The sequence below is a fragment of the Scyliorhinus torazame genome, chromosome 7 (genome assembly GCF_047496885.1).
Source record: "Scyliorhinus torazame isolate Kashiwa2021f chromosome 7, sScyTor2.1, whole genome shotgun sequence".
Classification (NCBI taxonomy): domain Eukaryota; kingdom Metazoa; phylum Chordata; class Chondrichthyes; order Carcharhiniformes; family Scyliorhinidae; genus Scyliorhinus; species Scyliorhinus torazame.
Window position 1 is genome coordinate 113,001,048 of NC_092713.1, and position 26,249 is coordinate 113,027,296.

General features: G+C 47.4%; 1 protein-coding gene across 2 annotated transcripts in view; it reads left to right on the plus strand.

The window, feature by feature from the left end:
* axdnd1 (axonemal dynein light chain domain containing 1) overlaps window positions 1-26,249 on the plus strand; it is a 486,782-nt gene that overhangs the window by 290,759 nt on the left and 169,774 nt on the right. For both annotated transcript variants that reach the window (XM_072511281.1, XM_072511280.1), the window contains exons 20-22: window positions 4,423-4,613; window positions 12,095-12,191; window positions 12,417-12,560. In XM_072511281.1, the coding sequence (XP_072367382.1) occupies window positions 4,423-4,613; window positions 12,095-12,191; window positions 12,417-12,560 (432 nt within the window). The remainder of the gene's footprint in view (window positions 1-4,422; window positions 4,614-12,094; window positions 12,192-12,416; window positions 12,561-26,249) is intronic.

Below are 26,249 nucleotides of genomic sequence, written 5' to 3' on the forward strand. Positions count from 1 at the left end.
CTAGTAGGACGGTGCAATGACTATAATCTCTCCCTCAATGTCAGCAAAACTAAGAAGCTGGTCAACACCTTCAGGATGTGAAGTGTCATACACACCCCTGTCTGTATCAATGATGCTGAGGTGGAGATGGTTGACAGCTTCAAATTCCTAGGTGTGCACATCACCAACAATCTGTTCTGGTCCACCCACGTCAACGCTACAAACAAGAAAGCACAACAGAGTCTATACTTTCTCAGGAAACTAAGGAAATTTGGCATGTCCACATTGATTCTTACCAATTTTTACAAATGCACCATAGAAAGCATCCTATCTGGCTGCATCACAGCTTGGTATGGCAACTGCTCGGCCGAAGATCGTAAGAAACGATAGAGTCGTGAACACAGCCCAGCCCATCACGTGAACCCACCTCCCATCCATTGATTCTGTCTACACCTCCTGCTGCTTTGGGAAAGTGGGCAGCATAATCAAAGACCACTCCCACCTAGGTTATTCTCTCTTCCAACCTCTTCCATTGGGCAAGAGATACAAAAGACTGAAAACACGCACTAACAGATTCAAAAAACAACTTTTTCCCTGCTGTTACCAAACCCCTGAATCACCCTCTTATGGACTGAACTGATCTGATCTCTCTATGCACCTTCTCTACTATTGTAGCACTATGTATGCTTTACCTGGTGTTCATGTATATGTATGTACATTGTGCATTTATTGCATGTCCTATATTTTTCATGTATGGAATGATCTACCTGGACTGTACGCAGGACAATACGTTTCACTGTACCTTGGGACACATGACAATAAATTTAAATCTAAATAAAGGAAAATCCTAAATTGTTTTACAATACATGAAGGGTAAAAGGTTAACTAGAGAAAGACCGGGGCTCATTAAGGACCACAATGGAAATTTGTGTGTGGAACCGGAGGTAGTAGGTAGGGTTCTAAATGAATACTTTGTGTCAGAGTTCACTCATGAGAGGGACAGTGTGGGTATATAAATCAGGGAGAAGGACTGTAATGAAATTAAAGAGAGTAACATAGACAGACCTGAGTGGTCTGGCAGGCTTCAAAGAGCCAGATGAAATGTATCCCAGGCTGTTGAGTGAGGCAAGGGAGGAAATAGCAGGGACTCTGGCAACAATTTTCAATTCCTCTCTGGCCACAGGAGAGGTGCCAGGGGCCTGGAGGATAGCCAATGTGGTAGCTTTTTTCAAGAAGGGAGGAAGAGATAAACCAGGAAACTACAGGCCAGTCAGTCTAAACTCAGTGGTGGGGAAACTTTTGGATGCAATTCTGAGGAGCAGAATTAATCTGCATTTGGAGAGGCAGGGATTAATCAAGAACAGTGAGCATGATTTTATTAAGGGGAGGTCATGTCTGACCAACTTGATTGAACTTTTCAAAGAGATGACCTGGTGTGTAGATGAGGGATATGCATTTGATGGAATCTACTTAGATTTCAGCAAGGCTTTTGCTAAAGTCCCACATGGGAGACTGATAAAGTTAAGAACCCATGGGATCCAAGGAAATTTGGCAAATTGGATACAAAATTGGTAGAGGGCAGTTTTTCTGACTGGAAGCCTGTGTCCAGTGGGGTCCCGCAGGGATCAGTGTTGGGGCCCTTGCTGTTTGTAGTTTATATAAGTGATTTAGATATGAATGCAGGAGGGTTGATCAGTAAGTTTGCGGATGATATGAAAATTGATAGGGTGATAAATAGCGAGGAGGATAGCCTTCGTTTACAGGAGGATATAGATGGACTGGTCAGAGGGGCTGACCAGGGCAAATGGAATTCAATCCGGATAAGTGTGAGATGAAGTACTTGGGCAGAACAAACAAGGCAAGGGAATACATGATAAACAGCAGGACCCTGGGAAGCACCAAGGATCAGAGGGACCTTGTTGTGCATGTACACTGGTCCCTTAAGGTAGCATGGCAGATGGATACAGTGTTTATTTTTAATTTTTCCAATTAAGGGACAGTTTAGTGTGGCCAATCCACCTACCTACACATTGGATTGGATTTATTTATTGTCACGTGTACCAAGGTACAGTGAAAAGTATTTTTCTGCGAGCAGCTCAACAGATCATTAAGTACATGAAAAGAAAAGGAAATAAAATAAATAAAAGGAAATAAAAGAAAATACATAATAGGGCAACATAAGGTACACAATGTAACTAGATAACACCAGCATCGGGTGAAGCATACAGGGGTGTAGAATTAATCAGGTCAGTCCATAAGAGTCTTTTTTTGAGTCTGTTCGTGCGTGTTCTCAGACTTTTGTATCTCCTGCCTGATGGAAGAAGTTGGAAGAGTGAGTAGGCCAGGTAGGAGGGGTCTTTGATTATGCTGCCCACTTTCCCCAGGCATTGGGAGGTGTAGATAGAGTCAATGGATGTGAGGCAGGTTCGGGTGATGGACTGGGTGGTGTTCACGACTCTCTGAAGTTTCTTGCGGTCTTGGCCGAGCAGTTGCCATACCAGGCTGTGATGCAGCCCGATAGGATGCTTTCTATGGTGCATCTGTAAAAGTTGGTACGGGTTAATGTGGACATGCCGAATTTCCTTAGTTTCCTTAGGAAGTATAGGCGCTGTTGTGCTTTATTGGTGGTAGCGTCGACGTGGGTTTGAGTTGATATCTTTGGGTTGACATCTTTGGGTTGTGGGGGTGAGACCCACGCAGACATGAGGAGAATGTTCAAACTCCACATGGACAGTGACACGGGACCAGGATCGAACCCGGGTCCTCGGTACCATGAGGCAGCAGTGCTAACCACCGCGCCAGCGTGCCACCCAAGGTGGATACAGCGGTTAAGAAGGCGGATGGTATATTGCGTTTATTAGACGTGGCATAAGGTTTAAAAGCAGGGAGGTTATGCAGGAACTATATAAAACGTTGGTTAGGTCACAGCTGGAGTATTGTGTGCACCCTCTTCTGTAAGGAGTGAAAGCAGAGAGTTGCAAGTGCAAGAAACAGATTGTGTGGAGATGATGGAACATCTACATTTGTGGGGAATGAATTTGAGAGAAATGTCAATAGGACAAGCCTGAGTTTCAGTGTTGGCTGTTTCGATGGAGATGTGAGGAGTGATAATTCCAGCAATTTTATTTTGAACAATTATTTCCAAGATAGCAAAGTAAAGTCACAGGTCGGGATTCTCTCCGCGCAACCCCCTTGTGTTTTGTGGTGGCGGAGGTGGCCTGCCATTGGCTGGCGGTGGGAAGCCCATGGTAGGGGTGCATTGCCGATAGGACTGGATAATCCCGCTGGTGTGAACGGCTGAAAAATTCCAGTCACCAATTCTCCCAGTCTAGCCAGGTCGGGGGACTGGGTGGTCAGGTTGGCCCTTGGGAGTGTGGGGTGGGGGTTGGGTTGGGTCAGGGGGTTGGGTGTCATGGGGGCTTCTGGTTGGGTCAGGAGCTAAGGTTTGGGCCCGCGGGGAGGAGGTAAGGAGTTCATTGTGGATGCGGGGAATCTCATGGGGAGTTGGGAAATACTAGGGACTGTATTCTCCGCCTTGCCATGCCACTTTTCAGCCTCGACCCGCCGGTGGAATTCTCCGTTATGCCAGACGGTCAATGGGGTTTCCCATATACTGTCGGGAAACCCCCGGGCGCCGGCAAATCGGAGAATCCGCCGGCAGAGAATCCTGCCCTGTGCGTGGGGGGTGGTTAGTCGGGGGTGGGAGGAGTTTCATAAGAGTTTGGGGTGGGGGGGTGTCTCCTAGTGGTGGGATGACTGGGTCTGTTAAAAACCCAGATGTTAGAAAAATTAAGCCTTCTCTAACTTCTGGGAAACTTACTGTACAGACCCAGACCACTCCCATTACGGGAATCCCCCCACACCACCCTGATCCCCACAGAAGTTAGAAGAGGTTTTAATTCTTCTAACTTTTTCTGGATAACAATTAGTGTAACCCTATTGGAAGCATCCAATGTTTGCCATTTAAATAGCATTTTCGGATGGTTCACCCCGCAAGACAATTGCTTGCACTTTTGGTCAATTGCCGTGCAAATGTATACCTGTGAAGTTCCAAATGGGATTCCCCAGTGCATCTTTGGCATACCACTCAATTCCGTTGTTGTGGAACTTAGAGGTTACGGCCCATTACGTCATATTCTGGAACCTCTGGTGCTGAGAAAATTGAATTGCATGAGTCTGCTTATTTTCGTTTGAAAACAATAAATGGCCTGACTGCACTTGTGCTCTGGCTTAGATGTTTTCTGCCTTTTCGTTTCTGGTTTGTTAAGATTTTAGTCAACAAAGTGTCACTAAAAAAAGTGACAAAAGTATTATTGAAAAGCATGATGGAAAAAGAGTGACAAGAAATTGTTATAGCAAGTAAACGTCAGACTTGGAGGAAATGCTAAATTTTAGATATATTTATACAGTTGAACTATGTGCTTCTATTTCTTTTCCATCCAGATTCTTATTGTTCAAAGTGAAATGAGCCACTTGTTGGTAGATATATTGCTCCAAATGGTGCATGACCCAGTTGCTAACTTGAAAAAAAAACACTTCACGACCCTTTCATATCCAGATACACCTGCGAAGCTGGAGAAGAAAGCTCTGATGGTGGCTAGTCAGCTGAATATCTTATCAACACAAATTTATGGGTAAGGTCAAAGTTTGCCCTGAAGTACCAGAATGCCTTTCAGCATTCAAAAGTAATGAGGCTGTGTCTTAAACTTAGACTTTGATTTTACTGTATAGACAAATATTTTGGAAAGAAAGAATAAGTATTGCATCCTTCATGACCTCAGATATTACACAAAGAATTTACAGCCAATAAAGTACTTTTGGAGTTTAGTTGCTGTTGTCCTGCAGGAAACCTGGACCAATTTGCACACAACAAAGTCCTACAAACCAATTAAATAAATGATCAGATCAACTATTTTAACTTTTGACTGGATGGAAGATTCCCCAGCTTACTTTTGAATGCATCTTGTGTTCTTTTACATCTGTCTTAGAGGCCAGGTGGAGCATCACTTTGCCACTACTTTTGAAAGATGGCACCTTTGACAGTGCAGCAGTCCCTCAGTACTGCCCTGGATTTTCAGCCGAGAATATGTGCTCAGGCCTCCAGAGTGGAACCAGCATCAAATTTAAATAAAAGCAAAATTCTACAGAGGTTGAAAATCTTGAAATAAAAACCAAAAGTGCTGAAAAACCTCAGGTCTGGCAGCATTTGTGGAGAGAGAGAAACAGGGTTAATATTTTGAGTCCAGGGCAGCACGGTGGCACAGTGGTTAGCATTGCTGCCTCACGGCGCCGAGGTCCCAGGTTCGATCCCGGCTCTGGGTCACTGTCCGTGTGGAGTTTGCACATTCTCCCCGTGTTTGTGTGGGTTTCGCCCCTACAACCCAAAGATGTGCAGGTTAGGTGGATTGGTGACGCTAAATTGCCCCTTAATTGGAAAAAAATGAATTGGGCACTCTAAATTTATTTTAAAAATATATATTTTGAGTCCAGATGCTGCCAGACCTGCTGAGTTTTTCCTTCACGTTTAAATACCTTAATTTGCATATATCTTGGTGAAGTTACAACAAATCTTGCCATCTGATTTTGGAGTGGTTCATCATAACTTCAAACTGTCAGGTGCACAAATGTTAAGATAATCTAGCAAATTAGAAGTATCATGAAGCTTACATAATTGACACTCCCCAAAACTTCCTGAGATCTCCAAATAACTTGCATGGTAAGATATCCAAGAGACATTCTCAAACCATGGATTTTTGTAAATTACGAACTAAAATCTTCAATGCATCAAACTTTTTACACATTTTAACAGGGCACGTAGCCTGTTGCAAAATGGGTGGCTCTGAAATTTTCACGTAGTTTAGATCACTCCTCCTTCTCCTTGTAGCTTGGTCCCATCACCTTTGTAAGATCAATGTATTCAGATCAATGGGAACAAAGATACATTGGATTTTGTGGAAGTGACTTTTGTGAAGCTGATTATCCAGCATCAATATCAGCCGTGAATCAACTGTCTCTAGATAGAATGCTTGAATAACTGGTCTGCCTGCAACAGAGAGGTTTCTTCACCACTATGGATGCTGGTTAAAGAGTGAAAACAATTTATTTCACAAAGCTTGCTGCCATCTTGCACAGGTCTATCTGCCTGCGCTGACTTCACCAGCCTGCTAAATCAACAAAAGCACATATGGAAAGTGAAATGGACTGCCGCTGCTCCAGTGCATATCCTTACACACTTCCAGCAACTGCTGGTAGAAACTTTCCTTCATCATTTTTTCATTGGTTTCGAATGGTGAATCTTCTTTGATGAGCTCTTGCTTTGGGAAGTGAAGGTGGATAGTTGTCCTGCACTTCTTTGTCTCTTTGCTGCTCTCTAAAGTGATGAAGGAGGTCTTGTGGTGCAGCAGGTAGCATCCCAGCCACTTGAGCCAAAAGTCCGGGTTCAAGTCCTACCCCAGGGCTTGACGGACAAAGAAAGTGCATTCATCATGTGGTCAAACAGGTTGAAGTCAAACATTGTGGTCAACATCAATTTGTAAATTCTTCCCACATACTCCAATAGCAACTGTTAAGAGTGGGGTAGATTCATTGTGCCCTTCGTTGGCTGGTGAACTGTAACATGCGGAGTGCCGCAGGGGCCAGTCTTCGGACCTCAACTATTTACAATCTATATAAATTATCTGCAGTACGAAGTCTTACAACACCAGGTTAAAGTCCAACAGGTTTGTTTCGATGTCACTAGCTTTCGGAGCGCTGCTCCTTCCTCAGGTATCCTTCCTGAGGAAGGAGCAGCGCTCCGAAAGCTAGTGACATCGAAACAAACCTGTTGGACTTTAACCTGGTGTTGTAAGACTTCGTACTGTGCTCACCCCAGTCCAACGCCGGCATCTCCACATCAAAATTATCTGCAAGCAGGGACAGAGTGTAACATAACAAAATTTGCAAATGATACTAAACTAGGTGGGAAAGCAGGCAGGAGATAAAGGGCATGATTTCTAAGTTCATTTGTGGTGGGTTTTTCAGGGAGTTTCCCGTCGGCTCTGCTGGCAAGTTCCCCACCGCTGTTCCATGACACTTAATCATTTATTTGGACCCTGGGAAGTTTCTCACCAGTTTAGCTCACACTTAGAATTTTTTTTAGCACTGAGGAGCTGAACTCAGAGATCGGGCCGCCATTTTGAAAGGATGCCCTGATCGCTAAGTGATCCGGCATGTGGGAGGCTTTCAAATGTCAGTTGATTAGAATTCAGGACCGGCATGTATCTGTGAGGACGAAAGATAAGGGTGGCAAGTATAGGGAACCCTGCTTAACAAGGGATATTATAAATCTTGACAAAAAGAAAAAGGAAGCATTCGTAAGGTCTAAAAGTCTTAGGACAGATGAAGCCCTTGGAGAATATAAAGCAAGTAGGAAGGAACTTAAGGTAGGAGTTTGGAAAGCTAAAAGGGGTCATAAAATGTCATTGGCAAACAGGATTAAGGAAAATCCTAAGGTATTTTATACATATATAAAGAGCAAGAGGGTAGCCAGAGAAATGGTTGGTCCATTCAAGGATATTGGAGGGAATCTATATGTGGAACCAGAAGAAATGGGAGAGATACTAAATTAATACTTTGCCTCAGTATTCACCAAAGGGAAGGACTTGGTGGATGAGGAGTATAAGGTAGAGTGTGTAGATATTCTGAGTCACATTGATATTAATAAAGAGGTGTTGGGCTTCTTAAAAAGCATTAAAGTAGATAAGTTCTCAAGGCCTGATGGGATCTACCCCAGAATGCTGCTGGGACCTTGATGGTAATCTTGTATCCTTATTGGCTACAGGTGAAGTTCGATTAGGCAATGTTCTTCATTGTTTAAGAAGGTCAGCAGGGATAATCCAGAAAATTATAGGCCAGTGAGCCTTATGTTAGTGGTAGGGAAATTATTGGAAAAGATTCTTAGAGATAGGATTTACTCACATTTGGAAACAAATTGACTTATTAGTGATGGACAGCATGGTTTTGTGAAGGTGAGGCCGTGCCTCACTAATTTGATCGAGTTTTTCGAGGAAGTGACAAAGATGATGATAAATGTTGAATTCTTTACCCGTCAGTCAGGCCTCAATAAAACTCGAGATGGATTTGTAGGCATAGTATTATTTATTTTTAACCAACTTGCAAGTCTGACTCGCTTCACAAAAACCCAGAACACAAGCTGCCTCCTGGGGTCTTCCGAACCGAGTGCTATTGGAGACAAAGGAATCTCTACAAATGCATTCAAATGGCATCAAGTTTCACATACACGATTCCCATAGGTCATCCTATACCCCTCCTGACCTGGTCATACATCCTAATTGGCTCATTTCTCATTCCTTAACCCTGGGCCTTTTGTTACCCAGCATCCTTTTCCCCTCCTCTACCAGACACCCCTCCCCCTTCCTTGCCATGCTTGCTGAAATCCTTTGTCCGTTGTCTTTTGTGAACTCACTAGAATTAAACTGGCCTACATCTACATTACTGTAACTAATATTTAAACTAACTATTTTATATCACACTCGTCAATGATAGATGAGGGAAAGGCGTTGTATACGTGAACTTCAGTAAAGCCTTTGACAAGGTACCTCATGGTAGACTGGTACAAAAGGTGAAGTCACATGGGATCAGCGGAGAGTTGGCAAGTTGGATACAGAACTGGCTTGGACACAGAAGACAAAGGGTGGCAGTAAAAGGATGTTTTTCTGAATGGAAGGCTGTGACTAGTGGCATTCCACAGGGATCAGTTCTGGGGCCTTTGTTGTTCATGCTGTGTATAAATGATTTGGAAGAAAATGTACCTGGTCTGATTAGTAAGTTTGCAAATGACACAAAGATTGGTGGATTGCAGATAGTGAGGAGGATTGTCAGAGGATACAGCAGGAGATAAACTGATTGGAGTTAATGTTATTATGATGCCCTCGGAGGAGCAGGAGGTAGAAGAGTAGTGGCAATGGATGCGGAAAAGGCCTTTGATCGGGTGGAGTGGGCTTATTCAATGGAAGTGTTTGACCAGTTTGAGTTTGGCCAGGGGTTTGTGGAGTGGGTTCGGTTGTTGTACAGTGTGCCGATGGCGAGCGTTCAGATGAACAGGATGAGTTTGGGAACTTTGGGTTATATTGGGGGATGAGGCATGGGTGCCCGCCCTCCCATTTGCTTTTCGCCTTTGTGGTAGAGCCGTTGGCAATGGCACTTAGGGCATTGAGGGGCTGGAAAGGGATCGAGAGAGGGGCTGGGAAGGGATTGAGTGGCGGGATGCCGAGCATAAAATTTTGCTATAGGTGCAAGATTTGTTGTTATACATTTCAAACCCGGTGGGCAGCATTGTAAGGATCATGGAGATCCTGAGGGAATTTGGACGCTTTTTGGGATACAAATTGAACATGGGGAAGAACAAAGTGTTCCCCATTAATGCTAGAGAGCAGGAGAGGAGGTTAGTGGAGTTGCCGTTCCGAGTGTTGGGGCGGGTTTTCAGTACCTAGGAATCCTGGTGGTGCGGAGCTGGGCACAGCTACATAAATTGTACTTGGCACGACTGGTGGAGGGAATGAAAGCAGATTTCAAGAGGTGGAATGTGTTGCCGCTGTCACTGGCTGGGTGCATGCAGCCGGTGAAAATGACAGTACTGCCCAGGTTATTGTTCGTGTTCCAGAACCTCTCTTATTTTTGTTCCAAGTCCTTTTCAGGAAGGTGAATGGGATAAATTTGGAGTTTGTGTGAACATAGAACATAGAACATTACAGCGCAGTACAGGCCCTTCCGCCCTCGATGTTGCGCCGACCTGTGAAACCACTCTAAAGCCCATCTACAATATTCCCTTATCGTCCATATGTATAGAACATAGAACATTGGAGAAGATCCTGCAGGTGAGGCGGTGTTCCTGGAGAGGGGGTGAGGGTGGGGTGCTGGCATTGCCAAATTTGATAAATTATTATTGGGCAGCGAACATTGCAATGGTGAGGAAATGGGCGGTGGAGGAGGGATCAGTGTTGGGGGGGGGGGGATGGAGGCAGCAACATGCAGGGGGACGAGCTTGAGAACACTGTTGTTTGTGCCCTTCTGTTCTCACCGGTCAGGTGCTCCGTGGCCCAGTGGTGGTTTAAATGTTACTGGTGTGGAGCCAGTGTAGGCAGCATTTCGGGTTGGAGGGCATGTCGTTGTGGGCGCCGCTATGTGATAACCATAGGTTTGTGCTGGGAGGCTGAATGCGAGGTTCCGGGGCTGGCGGCAGGTGGCGATAGAGTGCATTAGGGACTTATTCATTGGGGGCAAGTATGCAGGTCTGGAGGAGTTGTTGTTAGAGGTTGATATTGGGGAGGGAGGGTGTCGGATATCTGCAGTGAGCTGATGGAGAGGGAGGGTGTGCAGGTGGAGATTAAGCGCAAATGGGAGAGGAGTTGGGTGGGGAGGTGCACTCCGGTATGTGGAAGGAGGCCCTGCGGAGGATGAACGCGTCCTCGTTGTTTGTGAGGTTAAGCATAATCCAGTTCACTCTGGTGCCTAGGGTCCACATGATGGTTGCGAGGAGGAGCCGGTTCATAGCAGGGATGGAGAATAGGTGCTGGTGCTGTGCGGGGGGGAGGGCACAAATCACATCCACATGTTCTGGGCATGTCCAAAGCTGAGGAATTCTGGCAGGGGTTCTCGGATGTTATATCCGAGATTCTGGGTGTGGGGGTGGCCCTGAGTCTGGAGGTGGCAATATTCGGGGTACTGGAGGATCCGGGAGTCCAGGTGGGGAGAGAGGCCAATGATAGCCCGGAGATGGATCTTGTTGTGTTGGCGGGACCCGGAGCCTCCGAAGGCGGGTGTATGGGTGAGTGACCTAGCAGAATTCCTGAGGTTGGAGAAGGTCAAGTTCACTTTTCAGGGGTTGGAGGAGGTGGAAACCGTTCATTGATTTCTTCAAGATAGATTGAGGGGTCAGCAGGGAGTGGATTAGGGGTGAGGGATAAGGGGGTAAAATTAGGAACGGGGTACAATGGGGGTGCGGGGGAGGTTGGGGGTTTTGTGGTTTCTGTTTATATTGATGTTTTGGTCTTCTGATATTTTCATGTATATATGTAAAACCTTGAATAAATATATTTTAAAAACAGTTCGGGCCACTCATCGCCACCTTAATTCTTATAGCCTGAGTCCAAAAATGGACAAAAGAGCTGAATTCCAGAGATGATATGAGAGTGACTGCCCCTGACAGCACATAAACATTTAAACGAGTGTGGCATCAAGAAACCTGAGCAAAATTGAAATCAATGGAAATAAGGAGAAAGATTCTTCACTGATTGGAGTCATAACTAGCTCAAAAAAAAATAGTTGTGGTTGTTGGAGGCCAATTTTCTCAGACTCAGAACATTGCTTCACAAGTTCCTCTTTCGGGACTTGTGGGAGGAAACCGGAGCACCGGGGAAACCTGAGCAGACATGGGGAGAACGTGCAGACTCCGCACAGACAGTGACCCAAGCCAGGAATCGAACCTGGGACCCTGGAGCTGTGAAGCAACAGTGCTAACCATTGTGCTACAGTGCTGCCCCTAATCAGGAATGTGATGGGACACTCTCCCCTTGACTGAATGGGTGCAGCTCCAACAACACTCAAGAAGCTGGACACCATAAAGAAAAAGAAGCCTGCTTGATTGGCACCCCATTCACCACCTTAAACCTTGCATCCTTCCACCACCAGTGCATAGTAACTGCAGTGTGCACTATTTTCAAGGTGCACTGCTGTAACTTGGCAAGGGTTTTTCAGCAGCACCTACAAAACCCACAACTTCTATTTCCTAGATGGAACACCACTATCTTCCAATTCTCTTCCATTTCACACAACATTCTGACCAGGAAGTATATTGCTGTTCTTCATTGTCGCTGGATCAAAATCAAAACCTTGGAAGTCCCTCTGTCATGGCACAATGGGTGTACCTACATTATATGGATGGCAACGGTTTGAGAAGTAGGGTCATCACTCCCCTCTGAAGGGCAATTAGGGAAGAGCAATGCCTTGCCAGTTCCACCCACATCCCATGAATGAATGAAAAAAAATTCTGTAGTCTTCAACAGGTTGATCTATGTGGTTCTTATCTATTCCTTGTCTATTATGTTTATGTTCATAGCTGGTGCAGAGATATAGTTGAGGGTTTTGTTAAGACACGGACAGCATTGCTCTTAGAAGATCCTGACAATGATCTGAAGGATCTTGAAAAACTCAAGGTAACAGTCTCTATTCCAGAAGTAGGTGACAACAGTATTTGACAAATATTTATTAGCACATGCAAAGAAATCAGGTACGTGCATTATCCCTTCAGTATTTTGAACATTTGGAGCATGTTTCTTTTCCCTGATGAAAAGTTGTTCAATTAACGGATGGGTATCACAATTATGAGATAGTATTTCCTACGTAGCAACCACCTTGAATTCTTTGCTTGGATTTACCAGGTGGAAAGCACTGAGTGGATAAATATCTGTGAGCTGCTACTTTCCGAAATGAAGCAACAACCAGTCCAGTTGTTGTCATCGAGAAGTGACGATGCACAATCGCAGATCAGTCTGACACGTGACCTATGTGCTGCCTGCTTGCGGGTAAGGATAACTTGAATGGATAATCCTTGAATTTTTAAAAAAGTATTTTTATTCAAATTTTTGAAATTTTAACATTTACAAAACATTACAACACAAAATAAAATAAACCCAGCGCAAAACCTCCCCCTGCTCCCCTGTCTCCCAATCAACTTCTTTCCCTCCCCCCAACAGTTGACGGTAACGAGCTCCCTGAAATGCAGGACATACAAACCCCATTCTTGAGGAGCCCTTTATTTTCCCCTCTTAGGGCAAACTTCACCTTCTCTAAATGCAGAAACTCCATTAGATCCCCCAGCCATGCCGTGGCACAGCGTGGAGAAGTTGACCTCCACCCCAACAGAACCCGCATATGAGCGATTAGCAAGGTGAAGGCTAAAACATCTGCCCCCGCTCCTGCCTGCAACTCCAGGTCTGATACCCCAAATATGGCTCCCAGGAGACCAGGCTCCAAATCCACATGCCGCCATGGTGCTGACAAACGACCTGCGAAATTTTTTCAACTTCGGGCAGGACCAGAACATATGTACATGATTAGCTGGGCCTCTCCCATACCTTTCATGAATATCCTCTACCCCCGCAAACAGCCAGATCATCCTCGACTTCGTCAGGTGCGCCCTGCATACAACCTTTAACTGTATCAACTCCAGCCTTGCACACAAGGTTGAGGCATTCACCCTCTGCAGCATCTCACACCATAACCCCTCCTCCAGTGCCATCCCCAACTCCTCCTTCCACTTGGCCTTGACCCCCTCCAGGGACACCTCTTCTTCCCAAATCTTCCCATAAATTGCTCCAGCCCCATTACCGACAAGCTGTTATGTTCTATGTTCTATGTTCTAACACGTCTCCAGCCAGAAGATGCTACTGGAAAGGTTGGAAAGACCTTTTTCGCAATGTCCCGCAGCTGCATGTACCTAAAGCTCTCCTCATGCAGGAACCCAAACTTTGCCCCTAATTCCTCCAAACCCGCAAACAAGACCTTCATCTCCTTCACCCCTCTTTCATCCTATCCCCGAAACCTCGCATCCATCCTCCCCGGATCAAACCCATGATTCCCTCGGATCGGCATTAACCTCGACCCCGCCGCTAACCTAAAGTGCGGCCGAAAATACCTCCATATTTTCAGCGTGGTCCCCACTACAGGACTCCCTGAATACCTCCCTAGGGCAAACGGGGGCGGCACCATTGCCAGTGCCCGCAACCCCAACTCTCTACAGGAACCTGCCTCCATCCTCAGCAACAAAACCTCCATCTTCCTACTTCAGCCCCACACCTTCTCCGCATTCGCCGGCCAGTAATAGTACAACATGTTCGGAAGGTCCAACCACCCCACCCCCCCGACTGCTGCCCTCTCTGAAGTACAGTCTTCCTAATCCTAGCCATCTTACCTGCCAAGACAAACAATGAAACCAACCTGTCCACCCCCTAAAAAAACGACTTCGGCAAAAAGACCAGCAGGCACTGAAATAAAAATAAAAACCACGGCAAAATATTCATCCTCACTGCCTGCACTCGACTGGCCAATGACAGGGGAAGACTATACCACCTCAGTAGATCTGCCTTAACCTTACCTACCAGACACGTAAAGTTCAACTTACGAAGCCGGGCCCAATCCCGGGCTACCTGCACTCCCAAATACCTGAAATGGATCGTTACTACCCAAAATGCAACACCCCCATTCCGACTCCCGCCTCTGGAGAAGATCCACAAAACACTCACTTTTACCCAAGTTCAGCTTGTAGCCTGAAAATGCCCCAAATGCCCTAAGAAGACCACTATAAGCCCCACAGAAGAGCTTGGGACGAAATATATAACACCAGATCATTAGCATACAGGAACACCCTATGCTCCACCGCCCCCCCCCCCCCCCTTACTCTCCCTCTCCATTTATCCGAGCACCTCAACACTATGGCCAAGGGATCTATTGTCAGCTCAAACAGAAGGGGGAACATGGGGCATCTCTGATCCCCTTGTAACGGAAAGTATCCTGCTTTCATTTAATTTGTTCACACACACACCATCGGATCCTTATACAACAATTTCACCCATGCCACAAACTTAAGCCCAATCCCAAACCTCTCCACCCGATCAAACACCTTCTCCGCATCCAGCGCCACCACCACCTCCACCTCCCTTCCTTCAACTGGAGATAGCACCATATTCAATTTCCTGCAATTGTGTAGGGCATTGGTGGGGCCACACCTGGAGTATTGTGTGCAGTGTTGGTGCCCTTATCTGAGGAAGGATATTCTTGCTATGGAGAGAATGCAGCAAAGGTTAACCAGGCTGAATTCTGGGATGTATGTATCCAAATTCAGAATGGCAACCAACACCTTTTTCATAAATCCTACGTTGTCCCAATTTGGGGCATATACGCTAACCAGTACCACCAATCTCTCTTCCAATACACCCGTTACTATTACACACCTGCCCCTCGTTCAGCAACCACCTTCTTCATCCTCTTACCCACTAGAATTGCCACCCCTGGGTCTTACTATCACCTGACTCACCCAACCCTTCCTAAGCCTCACCTGGTCCTTCACTCTAAAATGGGTCTCTTGTAACAGCACCACATTGGCTTTCAAGCTCTTCAAATGCGAGAAAACTGTCCCGTGCTTCACTGGTCCCCCAACCCTCGCATGTTCCACGTCACCACCCTGACCAGGTGTCTCTCAAATTTAGAAGCTAGCTGATGATTGTCTGCAACGTATTTGATCTTGGTGGGAATTTTCACTTGCCAATTTTTTCTTTTGTACTTGGTATGAGGGTAATGCTACAGTTTATTGTCCATCCCTGGCAGCTCTGGGAAGATGGTCGTTGGACTTTGTATTGAACGTTGTAGTCAGTGTGCTAATGGTTTTCCTTGAATATTTTTAGGGAAATTCAGGATTTTTACCCAACAATGGTGAAGGAATGGCATTTGTCCCAGTAGAGATGATGCATAACTTCGAGGGTGCTTTCAAATGATAATGCATCATTTTGCTGTTCTTAAATTTCTTGCTGGCGGAGGTTGCAGGACTGGAAGATACTGCATCCTGTTGCATCTTGCAGCTACAGTACGCCTCTGGTGCAGGGATTGTATACTGACTTCAGTGGCAGGGCCACCAATCTGCAAACTGTCTTGCTCCAGCTGATATGAAGACAAGAAATTCTAGAAATATTCAACAGATCAGACAGAAGCTGCTTAGTGAGAAACAGAGTTAACATTTAAAGTTGATCAGAACTGGGTAAACGTAGGCCTGCAACTTCCCAGCACCCCGGCATTGGATTTGGGGGGTTAGCTCAAAGATGCGCCGGAGAACCCTCCTGGGCGTTCCCAGGTAAGGGTTTACCTGGCAATTGTCCAGAAATGCGAACATATCCTGGACAGTTGTGTTGCTTTGGGAATCATCTGACAAAGCGATTTAAGTTGCTAGCTTCGGATGGCTCTGCCAGTGTTACACAGTTATTAGAAGAACTAAAGCTACTTTTAACTTCATATCCATACCGATCCCACACAGGATTCTGCCCACACTCCCGACCACCCAGGGGTTTCCTCAACCCCAATTAAGCACCACTCCGCACGGTATTCTCCATCTCTGAATCCCCAGCCACATGGGATTTTCCCCCGCCATCAAATCCAACCTGGTTGGGTCTCGCCTTCCCACCTACACAACCTGACCTGTTGCCACCTCTTCCGCAGGCGACTGAGCCCCACCAATCGGCCAGACCTAAGCTCTCCACCCTGTGTCCCCATTGTTACCCCCGAACCCAATCCGACCTGAACTAACTCGGTCCAACTCGACCCCCCATGACCAAACATAACTCAAACCCCCCCAATGTCCGACCCCGCACCCCACCCTGATGCCTTAACCCTCCAATTACCTCTGATGAGGTTATTCTGCCCCTATCCAATAAAGATGTCCATTTGCCCCCAACCCCGATACCTCATCTCCCCCTCCATCAACACTGATGTCCAATTTCCTCACCTCCAAACCCCCATTGACGTCCAGCTGCCACCCCCCCAGGTCTTCCATCCCGTTCATCCCCTGATGACTGACCTCCACCCCCACTCACCCACCATAGCTCAAACTACCCCCGACCCCCGCCATCTCTGACATTCGCTCTACCAACCTCCAGTGACTGAATCCCGCACATGCACGAAGATGTCCATTCCCCGCCCTGGATACCCAGTCTCCACCCCAATGTCCGATCCAACACCCACCCCCGAGGTGTTGACTCCCAGGTACCCAATGCCCTGACCCCACCCACCAAAGATATCTGAACCTCCACGATACCTGACCCTCTTACCCACCGATGTACAACTCCTTCCACCGATGTCTGCCTCCCCCACCTTCCTGGTGTTTGACCACCCTGCCAATCCCCTGATGCCTAACACCCCCACATCCACTAAAGATGTCTGACCCACCCCACGATGACCGACACCCACCAACTGATGTCCGATTTTCCCACCCCCCCTCCCAAATCCCATCCACTTACCTTAATACTGACTTTCTCCCTAGCCAGTTATTTTAACGGGACCTTTAATTCACATGTTTTACGACAGCTAGTGCCGTAAAAAAAGGGGCATGTTCCCTTTCACTGTGATTCTTTTGGACTCCGACACTAAACCTGGGGATCCATTGTGCTGCCTCAATCTCATCCGGCCTGAGACAGAAAGGTCAGGCAAAACAGGCACTGAAGATATTTAATGCAGGTATGTGGGTACAGAGTGGCAATCGAAAGCTGATTGCCACTCCAAGGAAGTTATGGCCCGTAATATTACATTTCTAATTTTCCCAGCTCTGCTGAAAGGTCACAAACCTGAAACATTAACTACCAGTTGAATTTTACATTCCCCTGGGAGCAGATTGGCAGGTGGCTGGGGGCATGAAATTGGGGACAATGCTATGCCCCCCATTCCCCAGTCCTACCTGCCACCCTTCCACATTTTCACATGCAGTGGGTGGGCATCAGGTGACCTGCTTCCCGTGAACCAAATGGGGCCCCTAAATGCCAATTTATTGCCTCTTAAGGGCCTTCTTCTATTCCCATTGCAGGTAGAGGCTGATGCAGCCTGAAGTTCAGCAGTTTTCTGCTTGGTCTGGTGACAGAGGCCCACCCCAAGGTCTTAATCTGCCCCCCACCATCTTTTCCCTTCACCTTTTGACCTGTCTGCCTCAGCCTGCTGCACCTCTTGAAGGCACCTATTAGCCTGTATAGATTTCATGATCAAATTTAATGATTTAACTGAAAAATGTCAGTGTAATTTGGGGTGCTTAGTGGCAAAAATGAGCCCCCACAAGATTCTCGCCATGACTGGCTCTCTCGCTGTCTGATTCGTGCCTCAGCTTCTTCCCGCTAACAGGAGGGAGCTGCTTTTAAACGCTCCCTCACCACTCACTCCCAGTCAACACATATGCATGGCAGCATGCAGACCTGCTCCTCGCTTTAGCAATGCCAGGCTTCTCAACGCAGTGGATGAAAGACAGGCCACCATGTTCACTGAGGGATTTGGTGGACCAGCAGCAGGTGAGCCATGCCACCTAGGAGGCGGTGGCAAGGGCTGTTGGTTCGGGCAGCATGACCAGGAGGACCACCGTCCAATGTCGGAAGAAGACCAACGACCTCCACAGAGCTGCAAGGGTAAGTTACCATCTCTCTCCTGGCATCAGTTCTGCCTGCCACCCCTCAAATTCCCCAAACCCCCTCATCCTCACAAATCACTGGCTGACACCTCGCACCCTCCCCACATCGGATCTTTGTGCTTGTTCCTCAGAAACCCCCTGGCACCCACCAGCACAACCCCTCCATGTCCAGGTGCGGTGCCCACACATGCCACCTGCTATAGATGTCCCTGACCCATCAAGCGTGCAGCTCACACTGTCCTCTCTTTGTCCCTGCAGGAGAAGATAGCCCATAGTAAGCGGGAAAGGGCCAAGATGGGTACTCTTTCAGAGGGTCGCTGCTGACCTGATGGGCCAAATGGCCTCCTTCTGCACTGTAGGAATTCTTTTTTAAAAAAATGTTTTTATTCTCCATTTTCACATTTTCCTTCAAAATTTATACCCCACCCACAGACAGTAAATGGTAACAAATACAAAATCAATCCCCTTAACAATAACAACGATCCCATCCTCCCACCACCCCAAACAACAGCCCACCTGTCAATATATGCATCCAATAAAACAAACCCTCCCACGGTGGAAACAAAAAACAAAGGAGAAAAAGAAAAAGGAGTCCGGGACCACCCACGATCACCATTAACCTATAGAGTCCACTCCTCCTCCCCCCCTCCCCCACTCAACGTCATCCAACCTCTGAAAGAGTACCGTACATGATACCCAAGAGTTGTAAACACTCCCACCCCCCCCGCTCTCCAACTCCTCCCGTCCACTGCCTCCTGTAAAACTCCTCCCCCAACCCCGGTTCCTTCCCCCCAACTTTCCACCCTGGCTAGACCACTCGGACCCTGTTCTGCCAGGCTCCGATGGCCGCAGCCCCTCCCCCCACCTCACTCCCGTTCACTGGCCGGCTTAAACCGGGCAGCGTGGAGGCCCCCGACCGGGTCCCTTTCCCCCTTGCCCGGCCCTAGGAAAGCCCAGAAATCCCCTTTTAGCACACAAACCCCGATATCCACCTACACCCCAAAGAGCCCTCATTTCGAGTGAAAGTCCCATCGCTTCCCTTGTCCAAATATATACAACATTGGCTCCTTTAGCCCCTACACCCGCACGCAGTGAAACAAAAAAATAAGAAAATACAGTCAGTCATGAGGTTACATCGGCACATGGCCATTTCTCAATTTGTCAGTTCTGCCACAGTCCTTCTGCCTTCGCAAACTTCTCCGCTGCTTCCGCCGTTGCAAAATAAAAGTCCTTGAGCTTGTAAGTCACCCTCAGCTTCGCTGGATATACAATGCCGCACTGCACCTTGCTAATGTACAGTGCCCTCTTCACCCGGTTGAAGGCAGCCCGCCTCCTCGACAGCTCCACCGTAAAGTCCTGGTATACACGGATACCAGCTCCCGCCCACTGCACCACCCGCTTGAGCTTGGCCCAGCACAGGACCTTCTCCTTCGCACTGTACCTGCGGAAGCACAGAGTAACTACCCTTGGCGGCTCACTCGCCTTTGGTACAGGCCTCCACGACCGATGAGCCCGATCCAGCTCATATCGGGAGTGATTCTCCCCCTCCCCCAATAGTTTTGCCAGCATCACGGGAAAATACTCAGTCGGCCTCGGTCCTTCAACTCCTTCGGGCAGCCCCACAATCCTCAAATTCTGTCGCCTGGATCTGTTTTCCAGGTCTTCCATTTTTCCTCGTAGATCATTGTTAATCTCCATCACCTTCCGCATCTCCTTCCCCATCGAGGCAAGTTGATCACCGTGCTGCAATAACGTCTCCTCCACTTCCTTCAGCGCCTCCCCTTGCTCCTGCACCTCCGCCACTGCGCTCGCCACTGCCGTCATCACCGGGGAAATCGCCTCCTCCACCAACACACTCAAAACCTCCCTCATCTCCTTCCTCATTGACTCCATGTATTTTGTAAACTGCCTTTCGAATTCCGCAGCCATCACCTTAGTTAGTTCTTCAGCAGTAAGCAATGCGGCCTCCCCTGGTGCTCCAGCCTCCGTTTTCCTTGGTGACCCCGTGGTGACCTTTCCACTCCCTGACGGACCTTCAGCTGTTTTTTTACGGCCGTTATTTTGCTCACCCTCGACATTTTTCTTTACTGTTCCTTCTCCCTGCTTTTGCCGCCTCCATGGACCCTGGGATCGGGCTTAAAGCCCCGAAAATGCCATTCCCGAACGGGAGCCCTCCATTGTGCGGCTGCCTCACGCCCGCCGTCTCCGGAAGAACTAGCACTGTCAGAATTCTATGGTTCTAGGAAGCCCATGTAGATACAGGAAGAATGTGCAAACTCCACACAAGGAGAGAGAGGAGGGTAGGGGAAGGGAGGAAGGGGAGGGTTTTGACATATCAGTTGTCAATGTCACAAGCTCAAAGTCCAAAAGCAGCAGCTGCTGAAGAGCAGTATTCTGGCACACATGGTGTCGGTAGTTGATTTGCTTCCTCGCCAGGCGGAGATGTATGTAGCCTGACTACAGATTTTGAAATTCCACTGGATTCTGCAATACCTGTCAGAGAGATAATTCACATAGGTCAGAGGAGGTTTGCATCTGTCAACTAAGGCACTAAACTTTATTAAAGCATTTGAAGTAATCACTGGGACTTGTGAGGATGACCATTACATCAGGAAGACTCTTAAACAACACAGCTTGGATTGGAATTGGATTGGATTTGTTGTCACATGTGCCGAGGTACAGTGAAAAGTATACCTCTGCGTGCAGCTCAAACAAATCATTTAGTACATGAAAAGAAAATACATAATAGGGTAACACAAGGTACACAATGTAAATACCTAGACACCGGCATCGGGTGATGCATACAGGAATGTAGTATTAATCAGGTCAGTCTGTAAGAGGGTTGTTTAGGAGTCTGGTAACAGCAGGGAAGAAGCTGCTTTTGAATCTGTTTGTGCGTGATCTCAGACTTTTGTACCTTCTGCCGATGGAAGAGATTGGAAGAGAGAATAACCCATGTGGGTGAGGTCTTTGATTATGCTGCCCGCTTTCCTAAGGCAGCGGGAGGTGTAGATGGAGTCAATGGATGGGAGGCAGGTTTGTGTGATGGACTGGGCGGTGTTCACGACTCTCTGACTTTTCTTGCTGTCTTGGGCCGAGCAGTTGCCACACCAGGCTATGTTGCAACCAGATAGGGTGCTTTCTATGGTGCACCTGTAAAGGTTGGTAAGAGTCAGTGTGAGACATGCCGAAATTCCTTCGTTTCCTGAGGAAGTATATGTGTCCACCTCGGCCCCGTTGATACTGACAGGGGTGTGTACAGTACTTTGCTTCCTGAAGTCAATGACCAGTTCTTTAGTTTTGCTGGCATTGAGTGAGAGATTGTTGTCATTACACCACTCCACTAGGTTCTCTATCTCCCTCCTGTATTCTGACTTATCATTGTTCGAGATCTAACCCAGTATGGTTGTGTCGTCAGCAAACGTGTAGACAAAGTTGGAACCAAATTTTGCCACGCGGTCATGTGTGTATAGGGAATATAGTAGGGGGCTAAGCTTAAAATACATTACAAAATTCACAATTTTTCACACAACCAGTCCTCCCAGCTGATTCAGAATCGTGGAGGTCCCAGAGAATATTGGGTCGGGCCTGCTAATGACATGCAAACGGTGTTTACTGTACGTGTGTTCTGGGCCGCATTGATGCCGCTGTCAAGGTGACGGAGAATTTCGATTTGGTGTCAAATCGGCGGCCACTGCGATTTCAGTATCGGAACGTATTCTCCGCCCAATCGCGTTTCGTGATTTCGGCATCCGCCAATGGAGAATCCTGCCCATCTTCTTCCCTGTTGTTCCCAGACTCCTGAATGGCCCTCTTATGGACTGAACTGATCTTTCTAAGCATCTTTTTTACAGTTGTAGCACTAAATTTTAATCTTTATTAGTGTCACAAATAGGCTTACATTAACACTGCAATGAAGTTACTGTGAAAATCCTCTAGTCACCACACTCCGGCGTCTGTACAGGTACACTGAAGGAGAATTCAGAATGTCCAAATCACCCAACAAGGACCTCTTTCAGGAGTTTTGGGAGGAAACTGGAGCGCACGAAGGAAACCCATGCAGACACGGGGCGAACATGCAGACACAGCACAGACAGTGATCCAAGCCGGGAATCGAACCCGGGTCCCTGGCGCTGTGAAGCAACAGTGGCACTGTGCTATCGTGCCACGCCACCATATGTCTATGTTTATGTATTTACATTGTGCATTTATGGTATGTTCTATGTATTCATGTATGGAGCGATCTGCCTCGACTGTAGACAGAACAAAACTTTTCACTGTACCTCAGTACACTTGACAATAAATTTAAATCTAATCTGATCCATTGACACACCAAAGTTTAAAAAATAATAATTCTTTCATCTTCTGTGACTTCAAACTCATTTTATACAGTAAAGTACCCTTTTAATGGAATTACCAGTCTCATGATAAACCAAAGTTAAAAAAAAAACCTCCCTTTTATTTTATTTGCATTTTAAACATATTTATAAATGCTAAACACTAATAATATAAAACATTAACCTCCCAAAATAAATGTCTCCCAATGTCTCCTGCCTCTGCTAGATCAAAAGAATTCTGTGTAAATAACAAGGTGTAAAAACTCAACTAAAATCCGGGTAAGTGGTCCAAGTTAGCGCTGTAGCTGCATTTCCATTCAGCAGCTCCAGCGCAGCACAGGGCTTCAAGCTGTCAAAAAAAAACGGCTGGGAGTTTGAATGTCGTGTGCTTCCAGCACACATGCTGTACCCCCGCACTTCCAGGTCATCACGCTGCAAATGTGCGGCGCACCAGAGACTTAAGTCGCTGGCCCGAGAGGAAATTACGGGCCAATATCTCCCGCCACTCACTGCCTCCAGCTGAGCACGCAAGCAATCATCTGAGAAGCAGTGGACAGAGTGCCCACCAGAATTGCCCTCCTGCCTGGCATGGGCTGCAGATCCCGAGGCCATAAATGTTGAAATTTGTTACTCCTTCTGTCAAAATATGCACCCAAGCACATCATGAGGTAAAAGCAGGCAGTGACAGATACCCAGGTGTGCCAATCAACATCCAGAACAGAACACGACCAATCACCAGACAGAACACCAGAGGGGGGCTTCCAACTATAAAACACACGAGGCATCAGCACTCTGCCTCTTTCCACTGGTGACAACTGAAGTGACAGTCAGGATATACAAATCATTCAACACCTTCTACACATGGATTCGAGCTTGCCTGATCTAGATAGTTAATGTTAGTTTACTTAGAGTAGTAGAGAGTCAACCCACAGACAGCTGTGTGCATCGTTACTGAAGTTCAATAAAATCTTATTGAACCAACGCCTACGTTTGGTGTATGATTGTTCATTTCACTGCATCGTGTTGCAGTCCGTGTTACCCCAGGGTGAATAACACGACATGATACCAGGAGTGGCTACTGCTTCTAAGTAATTTATCTTCGAAAATTCACTGACGACCAGCAACTGCCTTCCAGCGGCATGGAAAAGATCCAGGCACCTCCACAGCTCTGGATCTCCGGGAACCTTGTTGCCAACTGGTGGATCTTCAAGCAGAAATTCAGTCGAGACCTTGAGGCCTCGGGCCTTGAAAGTGCGTCCGATGCCCGAAAAATCGTGCTGCTACTGTCGACTGCAGGTGACCAGGCCATCCAAATCTTCAATTCGCTCACTTTTGCCGATGGTGAGGAGAAAACCAAGTTCCAGACCGTCTTAGCCAAATTCGACAGTCACTGTGAGGTCGACACGAACGAAAGCTTTGAGCGTTATGTCTTCCAGCAGCACCTTCAGGGTAAGAATGAGCCTTTCCAGTCTTTTCTCACTCATCTTCGCATTCTAGCGCAATTCTGCAACTACGGTGACACCGCTGACTCCCTCATTGGGGATCAGATCGTGTTTGGCGTCCACGCCGATGCCCTGCGGGAGCAGCTCATAAAAATTAAAAATATGACCCTGCCAGTGGCCATCGAGATGTGCAAAGTCCACGAACAGGCGAAAAGTCATTATTCCGGCCTGAAGTTGGGAGAGCAGGACCAACTTGCCTCCCACGAGGCAGAGAGTGTACAGACCATCGCCCGAATGCGGCGCATGAGCATCGATGAAGGCGGCCATTTTGCACACTTTTCCAGGAGTCCCACGCATGCGCACCACGGTCTGGAGAATGAAGCGGCCGAAGACTACACTGCGCAGATGCGAGCGGCAGCTGCCGCACTGCGCATGTGCGACGACGCACCGAGTGTCACGACGTCAACGTGATGACGTGCCCCAACTGCGGCACCACCCATTTAAAGCGGCAATGCCCTGCAAGAGGCAGGTGATGTCTCAACTGCAAGCAGCTTGGCCATTATGCGGCTTTGTGCAGGTCTGTACCTCCGATAGGGAGCCAGCGATCCCAGTTCCAACGCAGACGCATTCGAAGTGTGCAGCAAGGGCTGCTGGATTTGGAACCTGATCCCGTCACGGATCCAGAGGATGACTGCCCTGAGTCCCCATATCGAGTGGGCATCATCACCATGCATGACAAGGCCTCCTTGCATTCAGCAACACACACACCCATCCTCAATGTGGATTATTCGGATGAGTGGCATGCCACAGTACAAGTCAACGATTGTAGCATCTGGTTCAAGCTGGACACCGGTGCTTCGGCCAATCTAATATCCCAAGCAGATCTTGCTCGTATCCAAAGACAGCCAACATTCTTCCACTGCCTGCTAGTTGCTCGACTACAATGGAAATTCCATCACTGCATTAGGGTCCTGTCACCTGCATGTATCCAACAAGGCCATCAAGGCCACTTTGCGGTTTGAGATCGTCAAGCCCGGCAAGGCTTCTCTGCTTGGTGCCCATGCATGCAAGCTACTCCATCTCGTCCAGCGTGTACATGGCATGTCCTCTGCCAACAGCACTCTTCAGGCTGACATTGAGGAGCTACTATTGCAATACCCGGATGTGTTCAGTGGGATGGGTACTCTGCCCTACCGCTATAAGATTCTGCTCAGACTGATGCCACGCCTGTCATCCATGCACCACGTCGGGTGCCAGCACCCCTAAAAGACCGTCTAAAGGCGCAGCTACAGGAGCTCCAAGATCAGGGAATAATATCCAAGGTGATGGAACCAACTGATGGTCAGCTCGATGGTCTGTGTCAAGAAGCCCTCTGGAGAACTGCGCATTTGTATCGATCCCAAGGATCTGAACCGCAACATTATGAGGGAACATTACCCGATTCCGAAGTGGGAGGAGCTGACGAGTGAGATGGCACATGCCAAATTCTTTACAAAGCTGGATGCATCGCGTGGCTTCTGGCAGATACAACTGGACGAGTCCAGCAGGAAGCTCTGCACGTTTAATACACCCTTCGGAAGATATTGCTACAACCGCATGCCGTTTGGTATTGTTTCGGCCTCCGAAATCTTTCATCGAATAACGGAGCAAATGCTAGAGGGCATTGACGGTGTGTGGGTTTATGTTGACGACGTCATCATATGGTCCACGACCCCGGAGGAACATGTTTCTCGTTTGCAACAAGTCTTCAGGCGCATACATGCCAACGGCCTGAAATTAAATAAAACCAAATGCTCCTTTGGCATTGTCATAATATCCACTCATGTATATAATGAGATGCAGACAGGCAGTGATTGACACAAAGGATGACCAGTAAGCATACAACATAGCACAGCCAATCACCAGACAGGACACTACCACTATAAAGCCAGAGGGCACTAGGTTTCCCGCTCTCTCGGGACCCAGCTACTGAGACAGTCAGAGTCCATGAGCTAGCAAGCACAAATACCATGTGGTAGCTAGTAAATCTGGTCAGGCTACTACAAGGTCACCAGTCAGATCAGTATAGTGTTGACCCACAGCTGAATATGTACAGCAGTTCATCTAGTTGAATAAAACAGTGTTGGATCTTCTCCTGTGTCAGACGTCTGTTTCTAACTTCCCTGCATCGAGTGCAGTCCACATCGAACCAACCTGCCTAACACATCATGGTACCAGAGTGATATTGATCTTGACGGACATACCTCGATTGAATCAGCATCGACCAGCAAGCAGCCATCCAGC